General features: G+C 66.3%; 1 protein-coding gene across 1 annotated transcript; it reads left to right on the top strand.

Annotated features, from left to right (window-relative positions):
• Positions 1 to 2,369: 2,369 nt before the first annotated feature.
• Positions 2,370 to 11,072, top strand: LOC104580381 (rho GTPase-activating protein 27). Its single transcript, XM_088537212.1, is given in 18 exon segments — positions 2,370 to 2,855; positions 6,365 to 6,507; positions 6,509 to 6,585; positions 6,588 to 6,679; positions 6,681 to 6,830; positions 6,934 to 7,131; positions 7,227 to 7,334; positions 7,406 to 7,473; positions 7,563 to 7,650; positions 8,028 to 8,132; positions 8,456 to 8,554; positions 8,649 to 8,736; positions 8,989 to 9,114; positions 9,205 to 9,303; positions 9,394 to 9,471; positions 10,118 to 10,252; positions 10,636 to 10,741; positions 10,835 to 11,072. Coding segments are annotated over 18 exon segments (2,424 nt in total). The 3' UTR covers positions 11,013 to 11,072.
• Positions 11,073 to 11,675: the final 603 nt, after the last annotated feature.

The following is an 11,675-nucleotide window of genomic DNA, read 5'->3' as shown; positions in this document are numbered from 1 at the left end:
TTGCCTTTCTGCAAGCTGGAAGAGCGCGAGGATGGCGGGGCTGGCGTGGCGCGGGGTGTAGCAGATTCCTGTCGCCCAAGCCGCCTCCCACGGGGCCATTCCGCAAGGCTGGGAGGACAGGAGCGCTCGCCGCCGGGCGATGCTGGAGCTGCGGGTGCCCCTGCTGCACCGAGAGGGACGTCCCCGCTCCTGGGGCTGAGCAAGGAGGGCCAGAAAAGTCCCAACAGGAGGGGGAAGGCCAGCACCTCGCAAAGCGACGTTCCCCTCACTCACAGAAACCCGGTGCTGCTCCAGGCTGGTCCCCCTCCTGCCTGGTGACAACCTCCCTTCTCTGGGGCCTCCTCTCAAAGGCGCTTGGCCTCACAGTGGAAACGCAGCACGTTCTGAGGTGTAAATACGCCAGGTATCAAATCAAGGGTGTCGGATAACTTATGTTGATTAAAGCTCTAGTTTTTTAGGCTATTCGGTACTGGAGGGGAGAAAAAAAAGTATTTTTTTACATGGGATTTTGCACAAAATTCGCTTGGGGGAAGCCAGCAGCGACCATATATGGATCCAGCAGCACGGGGTTGGGAAAGGGGCACCACGGTGGAACTTGTGCCTTTAGCAACGTGGACACTGCTTTGAACCGCGACCTCCGGGCCCCTGCGCCGAGGTGACCCCTGCGCCAGGGAGGCCGCAGCGGGGCCTGGAGAGTCTCATCTGCCACCCACCGGCTCTTTCACTTGGAGAATCCGCCGGGACCCTGTGAGATTCATGAAGAGAGGGAAGAACCCAGCTGCTCTGCCCCCGCCTGGCTGCTGATTTTAACTCTTGGCCACTTGTGAGGCCATAAACAAATTTTATTTTCCTTTCACCCTGGTTACAAAAATGATTAAAGTTTATTTAACAGCGAGCACAGCTGTCCCCTGCGTTTGCTTCTCTGCAGCAGGTGCTGCTGACTTAGAGCCGAGGCCAAGCCTCAAGTCTCGGCAGAAAGGACAGAGGGATGAGCCTCCCCAGCCTCCGTATGGGGGACACCTCCATGCCTGGGACAGCCTCCATGGGGTCAGTGCTGCTGGAGGACAGGGTTGGTGTCACCTGGCCCTGGCAGTGCAGGAAGCAGCTGGGAGCTCCATGGCTTCTGCCCGAGGGCACCAAGGCCAAGTCTGGTGGCTGGTGCCTCGGAATCTGGGTGCTGCCTCCAGGCCAGGCCCTTCCAGCAGCAGTAGCCTCTGTGAGGATGCGTTTCCTCCCGCTGTGGCCCCAAAGAGAAAGCCCCGGGATGGAGGGGGACGTTGGCGCAGGATGTGTCCCAGGCGAACATGACGCTCCCCATCGCCCATCCCGCTGCCAGCGCTTCCCTTCGCGTCCCCCACCCTGAGGCGCTGCCGGAGGCGGGAAGCGACTTCCTCCGGCGAAGCAGCCCCTTTCCCTCGCTCTGGTTCCTTCCTGGAGCTGCCAGCAGCCTCCCGGAGAGGAAATAGGCCGGGCCCGGCCAAGCCCTTCAGTCGCAGGCGCCGTGGGCGGCGATGCCGGGCGTCCCACGGCTGCCGCCAGCACCCGCCGAGGCCCCACGGCCGCCGTGACGCTCGGCCCTTCGCCGGCACCTCGCCTGGCAGCGCGGAAGCCGAGCCGGGGGGGCGCGGAGCGCTCGGCAGGAAACCGGCGGCTTCGGCTTCCTCGGCGGCAGCAGCCCGGCAGGCAAGTCGGGACGGGCACCGCCAGCCCCGCGCGCAGGCCCGGGCAGGCGCCGGCGGCTGCTGCGAGGCCACGCGCCCGGGCCGGCCTCGCCGGCACCCGCCGCACCAGGGTCTCCAGGTAGGCGCCATGGGGATGGAGTGGGGACAGCGACACCAGCCGCAGCTCCCCAGGGGCCGGGGTGACACGGCGGTGCCGGCGAGGGGGCTCCACCGGGGACGTTTCAGGTGGGGCGGGCGCTGCTGAGGTTGGGGGTAGCCATCCCGGCCCTCTGTGCTGAGGCGATGGCTGGTGGCCCAGGGGACAGCAGCGCCTCGGTCCCTTCCTGCCCTTGCCGAGTCGCAGTGCCGCAGGGTGGGGACCATGCTGGACTCGGGAGGCTGCCGGGACCCCCCCGCCACCAGCCCTGCTCCATCCCGACATCCGCCTCCCCGGGAACCGGAGCTGCCGGCAGCTCCGCTCTGCCACCACTTCCCGGCGTGGCCAGCAGGGCCCGGCGAGAGTGTCCTCGATCCCACCAGCTCCCCCCGCGCCGGCGCCGCCGCTCCAGGGCTGCCGAGAGAGGAAGCCGCCATATGGGGGGGCCTCCGAGTCGTCCCTCGCCCCATGGGACATGGTGGGCTTGGGGTTGCTGCCCTAGGTGGGATTCAGCAGCCCGTTGATGCGTCTTGCAGGCGGAGCGGGCGGCCATGGCGGCGGGGCCGCCTGAGGCCGTCCACGTGCTCGTGGAGTACGGCTTCGAGTACCGCGCCAAGGACGGCACGCTGGTCTCCATCAAGCCCAACGAGCGCTACGTGCTGCTGAGACGCACCAACGACCACTGGTGGCATGTCAGGCGCAGCGGGGACACCCGGCCCTTCTACATCCCGGCCCAGTACGTCAAGGAGCTGCCCCCCATGGCCGCACCGGCACCACGACACCAGCCACCCACCACCGCCGCCGTGGTGCCCGAGCAGCCGCCGGCCTACGAGTACCGGTTCCTCCGCGCCGAGGCCACGGCGCCCGCACGGGCCTCGCCACCGGCACTGAGCTCCTTCGGGAGCCCCCATCCCCAGGAGCCGCCACAGCCCCCATTTGAGCCCACGCCCCACACGGGCTGCTCCGAAGCCCTCTGCGCTACCAGCCAGGACACAGAGGCGGCAAGGCACCCACCAGGGCCCGGCCGGGAGGTTCAGGTAGGTAACGTCACCATCCTGCCCACGCAGGACACTGGGGCCCTTTGTTCCCTCTGCCACCACCCCAGGCACCCCCTCCGTGACCATGGCTGGTGCCGCTGGGGCTTCCTGCCAGGTCGGCCCCAGGGGGCAAACCTGGTCGGTCGGGAACGCCTGGCCGGGCGCTGCTGCTGCAGGTTTGCTCGCAGCGGTGGCAGCGGCCGGGGAGCACCGGGCTGCCCCGGGCCCTGCCTCGGTGTCCCCACTCACCCGCGGCCTCCATAGGGGTCAATGGCCTCTGGCGCCGCACGCCGGCCCAGCATCCCGTCCAGCTGCACGGCGGCCGTTTGCATCCCCAGCGAACACTTTCAATTCTCTTTCTTTTTCTTAAAAAAAAGAGGAAAAGAGCCGAGAGTTCCCAGGCTTTGCTCAGCTTGAGCACTGCCACCAAAATAATGCGGCTTCAGGGTTCCTGCATGCACTTGTGCGCTCTTGGCAGAGCCACCTGTGCATCCCATCCATTGTGGCACAAACCGAGGCATTTTGCATCCTGGGAAGAGGTTTACACTGGGAAATGCTGGAGGGCAAAGCCCAGGTGCTGGCTCTGCCACGCAAGTCCCTCCAGGTCACCGTCTGCTCCCGGCAACGTCCCCAGTCCGGAGCAGGGTGGCGGCGAGGGCAGAAAGGAGTTAAAGGCACCAGCTCCTCCCCTCGAGCGGGCGGGCGGGCGCCTCACCTGCCCCGGGGCCTCGCGGGCACACAGCGCCCGGCCGGAGTCCTCTGTGCCCTGCGGTGCCACCCCGAGCCCCTGGCACCCCCGGCCGCCGCTCGCCCCACGGCCGTAAGTAGCACCCGGTGTTTCCCGCGGCTCCTGGGCCACCCCCAGCGTGGGGAGGACGTGGGTGTCACTGGTGGCTTTTGCAGGTGCCCCACAGCCCCTCAGGGGAGCATTTGTGTTCCCCCTCGCCCCGAGGTGCCGTGTCCCTCTCAGTGCCCCTGGGATCGGAGCTAATTTATAACCCTAACTGCTCTGGGCAGAGCTCCGCGTGGGGAAGTGGCGCCCGGGTCAGTCACTCTTCCCGTTTTGAGCTTCGCTTCTGCCTGCGGCCTCAAAGGCAAGAATGCAGCCCCCAAAAAAGCAGGGAGAGAGGAAATGTGGCAAGAGGCCATCTGGAAAGCGTGGGCACCTGCTCCGGGCATGCGAGTTGGCACCCACCTCTGTACGTGTCTGGTCGCCGTGTTGAGGCGTGCAAGGATCAGCGGCAGAAGCCAGACCCAGGCCCATGGGGGCCTCATGGGGACTGGGGGACATCGCTCAATCCCGGGTGATTCCGGGCTGTGACACTCGGGTGCCGGCAGAGGAAGGGGAGCCCCGTCACTGCTCCCACCACGGGGTGCAACTTTGTGCTCTCTTCATTACCCCGCGATGCCACCAAGGCCGGTCTCTCCCGTGCCCTGAACTGCTGCCCCATCCGGGGTGCAGAAAGAGCCAGCAGGGAGGGATGAGAGTCGCCAAGGGAGGAAAAAGCTCGTGGAGGAGCTGTGGGTGTCCCCGGGCAGCTGCTGCCTCCCACGGATACTTCCCGGTGCCATCCTCCCTGGAGTGGAGCAGGGATGCGTTTCGTGAGTCGCCTCGGCCGCAGCAGGCTAGAAGGGCTGGTGCCAGCTCCTCTGGGGCAAGCAGGTGGAAGCCCAAATTCCCTCGTTCCCATGGAGGGGCAACACGGCCGCTGCCAAATCCCATGGGGGTTTGGAGCTATCCGCCCCATCCGGAGGCTTTTGCCGTCTTGTTACTTCGGCAAATGCTGGAGGCCACTTGCTCGCCCTGCAAGAGGCTCTTGCAGGCTCTGTGGCCCTCGAGGGTTGGATACTTTCTTTCAAGGAGGATTTGATGCCTGGGGAATTGCTCAGGCGTTGGGCTGGGTTTGACCTGTCTCCTTGGGATTGGAGCGACCTCGAACCAGCCGGCAGGGCCTCGAAGCCATCCCGGTTTCAGGCTGCGGTGCCGCTGTGGCACGGAGAGCTCATCTCTCGCGGCCCCGGTCCCCATCCACAGGCTGTGGAGCGTTTGTGTTGTAGCAGCGTTGCCCAAGAAACCTCCACGCCGCGTCCCGGGGGGCAACATCACCGCGGGGCACCAGCAGAGCCGCAGCACCGGCTGGCACAACGGCCTCTCTTGCAGTCCAGGCTGTCCTGGAGGAAAAACCTTTCTTTTTGCAAACATCCCGGCCGCACCCCGAGGGAGCAGCATCTCCTGGGTATCCGCTGCCACTGGCAGGATCGGTGTCGCTGGAGCCGGCGGGCGGTGTCAACCCGCTGGCGAGCCCATCACTTGCAACCCGGGTCTCCAAGGCAACTCTTCCGCCCAAAAACCCCAACAGGAAGCGCGCGGAGCGCTGCGGAGCGGGGCAGCTTCTCATTTCTGCCTCCGCCGGCGCGTCCCGCCAGGAGCCGTGCAGCAGCGGAGTGTCCCGGCCCTGCGCCCGCCACCATGGGCGACCGGGAGGCCGGCGCGCGGCTCCGCTCCAAGGCCAGGGTGTCCCGGCTGCTCACACTGGGCAAGGTAGGGAGCAGGTCAGCTCCGGAGGCGTCCCAGGGGCTGCTCCGGGGCTGGGTGCGGGAGATGTCGCGGCTCTGTCTCCGCTTTCCGCTGTGTGCTCTGGGGACACCCAAGGGCAAATTGTTCCCCTGGGGCCTCTAGCAGCAGCCCTGGGCCCTGAACACTTCCCCAGGCGGCTGCGTGGAAGGGAACGCGTTTCGGCCTGCGGTTTCCAAGGGGAAACGGCTGAAGATGCAGTCGGAGCAAGGGCAGGAGGCACCGGGGAGCCGCATGGGGGCAGAGCAGTGTCCCTGTGGCGAGGGCCAGGTGCCACGAGGAAGGTCCCCCCGTTGCTGTGTCCCATGTGTCCAGGACAAGGACGGCCTCTCGCCCTGGCTCCCTGGTGCTCCGTGACGTCCATGGGCACTGCAGCAAAGGGGCAGCACAGCCAGCACGGCAGGCGCGGGCAGGACAGGGAAACTTTGTCCCTGCAGCTCCGGAAGGCAGTAAAAGGCAATCAAAGGTGGCAGGGCCACCTTCCGCCTCCGACATCCTGCGGCGGGGAGGAGCCCTGCGAGGCAGCGGGGCCGGACGGGCGCTCCTCCGCCCCGGGGCAAGTGCCAACATTGATGCAGGTTTTGCAATTTGTGGAGGGGCCACCTGGGTGCTGTCACAGAGGCTGAGACCGCGGGTGCCACCAGGGATGTGGCGGGAGGAGGGCAGCGCCGCACACGAGTCCTGCAGGCGCATGGAGACACCAAGCACTGTCGCCAGGCCAGAGGTGGGCGCAGGGGCGTCCCCAGCCCCCAGCCGCCCCGTTTTGCGTGGAGGTGCGCCACAGAGCGGCGTCTGTGTAGGGATGTGGTGAGGACGCCGCCGGCCTCGGCGCTGACGGGGCCGCGGTGCTGCTGAGAGCAAGCGGGAGGTGCTGGATGGGCCCCGCGATGCCGCCGGGCCGGAGGGTGCTGACCCACGGGCCGTCCCTCCGCAGGGGCGCAAGGAGCCCGAGCAGCCGCCCGAGCAGCCGCCCGAGCAGCCGCCTGAGCCCATCTACCTCAACGTCGTGGAGCTACGAGAGGAAGCGGCTGCGGCCGCCGGCTGGGCCGCGCCGGGCCCCACGGCGCCCGCGGCACCCAGCCGCCTGGGAAGCCCACACGGACGCCAGCAGCGGCCGTGTGTTTTATTACAACCCGCTCACGGGCGCTAGCACCTGGAGTGCCCCGTGGAGGAGGCCGAAGACGGAGTGAGTCCCGGCGCCTCTCCCGCCGCCTCGCCCACCCACAGCGCCGGGGCCGCCGCCGCCTGGGGGCCGCTACGTGGATGAAGCCAGCGGACAGGCTTTTTTCTATAATTCGGTAACAGGTGAGACGTCGTGGGACCCCCCCGATCCGGGCGCCGCCAGCAACTGCCCGGACATGTCCACGGGGTGGCGCCGCACGGCGCGGTCCGAGCAGCGGGTGAGCAGGGCGCGCGGGCGGCCGCCGCAGGCACGCGGGGCTGCGGGCTGGGCCGGGGGGCCCCGGCGCGCGGCCCCGCCGTCAGCCCCGCTGCCACCCGCAGCCGCCCACACCGGAGACGGACTATCCCGAGCTGTCTCCGGACGAGCTGGATGCTTACGCCGACGACGACTACTCGCCGCTGGGCTCCTACGAGGCGGGCACCCCGCCGTACCTGCTGCCGCGGCGTGCCGCCGAGCCGGCCGGGTGGTGCGGGCCCGAGGGAGCCGTGTTCTGCGCCGAGCACTATGCCACGGACACGGTACGGCGCGACCGGCGGCGGGGAGCGCCCCATGCCCACTGGGCCAGCGAGTGCCCCCGGTGCTCTCGGCGTCACCCGCCGCTCTCCCTCCGCAGGTGCTGGGGCCCGGCCGCCACGACAGGGCCAGCAGCGGCTCCAGCCAGGACAGTGGTCTCACGAGCGCCTGGCCTGGCAGCCTCTCACCTGGGCCCAGGGAGGAGCAGGTGAGGAGCTGGCAGCCGGGGCCCCGCGCGGCCCGGCACGGATCCCAACGCTGCCGGGTTTTCACTTGCAGTGTAGGAGCCTGGAGAAGGCCGGCGTGCTGAACCGCACCAAGACAGCCGACAGGGGCAAGCGCTTACGGTAAGCGGCCCCACGGCGGCTCCGCCGAGGCCCAGCTTGGCAAGGAGCCTCCTGTGCTGACCATCCATCCCCGCCGCATCCCACCCCAGGAAAAACTGGAGCTCATCCTGGACCGTACTGGAAGGGGGGATCTTGACCTTCTTCAAGGACTCCAAGCACTCGTCCGCTGGTGCCTTGGTGAGTGCCTGGTGGCCCCACCGGGTCCCCGTGGCTCTTGCCAGGACGATGCTCCCAGCGCAGTTGCGTTCGCACTTCCCCCGCCATCCCCTCTATCCCAAAAGCCGCCAGCGGGGCCCAAATGCGGAAGCTTGCGCCAACACGGGCTTGCAACAGCCTGCGGTGAAGGCTGCGAGGGGAAGGGAGAGTGGAAAGCCCTGGGAGGAGGGGATGCCGCCATCCCCGTGGCGGGATGCGCGTGCACGGTGCCTGGGGGTCTGTTTGCCGGTCCCCAGCCCCTTGTAGGAGACCCGGCTGCTGGAGGGATGGACTCACAATGCGGCCGCGGGCCCTGTGTCCTGGCTCCGTCGGTGCCACTGTCCCTTTGCTCACTGCAGAGACACCCTGCCACCCTGACCACGCCAGAGCACACGGTGGAGCTGCGAGGGTCCACCATCGCCTGGGCCGGCAAGGACAAATCCAGCAAGAAAAACGTCCTGGAGGTGAGTTCCCTGCAGCCAGCGGGACGCTGGTCCCTGTCATGACCCACCTCTGGTCTATGTCCCCAGCAGCAAAGGGGAGCAAAAACCCCGGAAGGCTGAGGCCCAAGAAAAGCTGGGGTCATTGGTGCAATGAGTTGTGCACTGTTCTCAGCCATGACCTGGTCCATGCCTCACCTGAGGACAGGGCCAGGAGAGAGGCTGAGGGTGGGACGAGGGATAGGGCAAATGCGGAGAGCATCCGTCAGAAGCCACGGGCGAAGCAGGGGGCAGGTGTCGGGGGCTGCGGGCAGCCGAGCCCTGACCACCGCCTGCTGCGCTCGTAGCTGAAGACGCGGGAGGGCTCCGAATTCCTCATGCAACATGACTCGGAGCAGATCATCGCCATGTGGCACAGGGCCATCGTGGACAGCATCAGGCGGCTGGTGAGAAGCAGCACCTGCGTGGCGGCCGTCCCCTTCCACAGGGACCTCCTGTCCTCGCCACGGGCACTCCCATCTCACCCTGCCCCTTTCCTAGAGCGTGGACTTCCCTCCGGAAGATGATGTGGAAAACGGGGCTGAATTTGGGTCCAGGGAGAAACTCGCTGAGGAGAAGAGGACTTCAGGTGAGTGGGCATCTCCTCCCTGCTGGCAGCGTGACACACGGGTCTGCCCGGACACACGAACACGTGGGGGCACCAGCAGAGCAGGACACATCCCCAGCACAGATGGGGGGACGGCAGAGGTGCTGCATCCCATCCAGGCGAAGCAGTGACGCCCCCAGCATCCTCCTTGCTCCTCCCACACCAGCTCCCAGTCCTGATCCCCCTCCCCAGTCTCATTTTCGGGGTCTCCTGACCTCTCCCCCATCCCCGCAGCATCTGGGCAGGTAACGGGCAGCGCCGGCAGCGAGAGCGACTCCAGCAAAGTGCGCAACAAGCTGCGCAAGTTCCTGCAGAGACGGCCCACGCTGCAGTCGCTGCGGGAGCGGGGCTACATCAAAGGTGGGCCCCTATTCCCATGGCCCCGCTTCCTGGCGTCCTGCTGGCTCCACTGCCCGCACTCACCCGTCTCCTCTGCCTGTTGTTCTGCAGATCAGGTGTTCGGCTGCTCCTTGCAAGCGCTGTGCGAGCGGGAGCGGAGCACGGTGCCCCGCTTCGTCCTGCAGTGCATCCGCACGGTGGAGAGGAGAGGTAGCGGCGCGGCCGGGGCTCGGGGACGGGCAGAGCCTGCCGAGCACCAGGCTGCACCTAACACGGCATCTTCCCTCCGCCCTCCACCAGGCCTGGACATAGACGGGCTGTACCGAGTCAGCGGCAACCTGGCGACGATCCAGAAACTGCGCTACAAAGTGGACCACGGTAGGGCCGGGGGTGGCTTGGTTCCTCCTCAACCCCCTCAAGTATCAACCATGGGTTCTTCTTGTCTCCGTATGGGGAGTCTTGTCTTCATATGAGGAGCCCTGAGGATGCTGGAGGCGCTTTGCAGCTTGCAGGGCATCTCCTCCCGGGGCAGAAAAATCCCAGCTGGAAAAATCCATGGTGGAAACATGGTGGAAACACAAAGCTGAGGGTCTCTGAGGGCCTCACGCATGAGCTCCAGCTCAGAGTGGGAAATGTCACTTGTGCTCAATGGGAGAGGAGAGGCCAGGAAGCACATGGATGAGGAGATCCTTTCCTGTTCCCCGGGAAATCTCCACGATCCCTGGCTTGTCCAGGCCTGGTCTTGTTGAAGGGAGCTGGGTCGCAGCAGAGAGCTGCTGAGCAGATGTCCCCAGACTGGAGAAGATTTGGGAGCGCACGTGGAGCTTGGCTGGTGCTTCCTCTTGGTTCTACCCTGTGCGGGGGCACGGAGCAGTGGGAGAGCCAAGGGGCAGTCCCCAAGTGTCCTGACCATCCGTGTGTCCTCGGAGAACCAACTGGGCCCCAGAGGGATGTCCATGCAGCTCTGCTGCGCTGCACGGGTGGGCAGCACAGCCCGCGAGTGGCGTGGGTCCTGTCCCCACAGACGAGCACCTCGACCTGGATGACGGGCGCTGGGAGGACATCCACGTGGTCACCGGCGCCCTCAAGCTCTTCTTCCGCGAGCTGCCGGAGCCGCTCTTCCCCTTCGCCCACTTCGACAAGTTCATCGCTGCCATCAGTAAGGCCGGGAGACGGGTCCAGCCTCAGCGCTGATGCTCCCCTGCTTGTTTCCATCACTTTTCACCCCAAAACTGCTTCCCCCAGTCTAGGCAGGCTTGGAGCCATGGGGTGGTTCCATGGAGATGGTTTCCTCCACGAGAGCACCCCAGGTCCGTGTTGGACAAGGCTGGAGCGAAGGGACATCCCTGCCAGCCATGGGGTCCTGCTGCCCGGCCAAGCACAGAGCAGGGGATGGGGCCAGATCAGAGGCACCCCAGCACACGAGCGGGTCCTCGCAGCGCTCCCGGCACCCAGGAGGGGGTCCCCATGGTGCTGAGGGGCTCCCCGCTGTGCAGGACAGAGCCAGCACCCCAGCGCGTCCTGCCTGTGCTTCCCTCGCAGAGATGCAGGATCCAACGTGGCGGAGCCGCTGCGTCCGCGACCTGGTGTATTCCCTGCCACCCGCCAACCACGACACCATGAGGGTCCTGTTCCAGCATCTCTGCAGGTGAGGCCACCTTGTGGTCAGGGGTCAGGCTTGGGGCAGACCAAGGGCAGTGGGAGAGTCGAGGGCACTGTGACACCATCCTTCTCCCCCCAGGGTGGTCGAGTTCAAGGAGGAGAACCGGATGTCAGTGCAGAGCGTCGCCATCGTGTTCGGCCCCACGTTACTGCGACCGGCCAGCGAGGAGGGCAACATGGCCATGCACATGGTCTTCCAGAACCAGATAGTGGAGCACATCTTGAACCAATACAGCTACATCTTCCCAGATGGCTAAGCCCGGCCACACAGGGATGCGCAGGGACAAGTGCAGAGGCAGGGACACGATGGGGCAGAATGGCAGAGGAAGGACCCTTGGTGCGCCGTGGTGTAGGACTGGCCTGTCCTCGGACTATGGACCATGGTGGTGGCCAGAGCTGGCTCAATAAACGGGCAGCACCGGAGCAGGGTGGCCTGGCTGATTCCAGGCCATTGGCTGCCACATGAATCCAGGACACAGTTCAAGTGGCAGGTGAATGGGCCACCCCCCGGCCATCGCTGTCCTCTGCTGCTCATCCCTAGAGGGGCCGCTGCTCTCAGGGAATCACCCCCAGAGGAGTGAGCAGCTGCTGTGGAGGAGCTTGAGCTCCCACAGGCACGTGGGCATGGAGAGTCCCCACCATCACAGTCCCCTGTGGCTGTTCCCCGACCAGGATGAGCCCCACAAGGACGGGACTCCCCGGTACAGCCCTGAGCCCCCTCCGGGTCGAGGAACATGGAGAGGAGCGTGTCTCACCATGATGCTCTTCCCAGCTCCAACCCTCCGCTCCCCGTTTCCTTGTCCCCAGCAGCGTTTTAACTTTCCTCTTCCTCTTGCGTCACCATTGTCCCACCGTGTCCCACTCCAGTGGGACACTTTGCCTGGGGGCTGCAGGTCCTTGTTCCCTGCATGGCTGGTGGC

Source organism: Tinamus guttatus, unplaced genomic scaffold (genome assembly GCF_059628265.1).
Source record: "Tinamus guttatus ecotype Peru unplaced genomic scaffold, ASM5962826v1 Tinamus_guttatus_pri_ptg000732l, whole genome shotgun sequence".
Lineage (NCBI taxonomy): Eukaryota > Metazoa > Chordata > Aves > Tinamiformes > Tinamidae > Tinamus > Tinamus guttatus.
The sequence above is the reverse complement of the archived record's forward strand: the minus strand, read 5'-3'. Positions and strand labels throughout refer to the sequence as shown.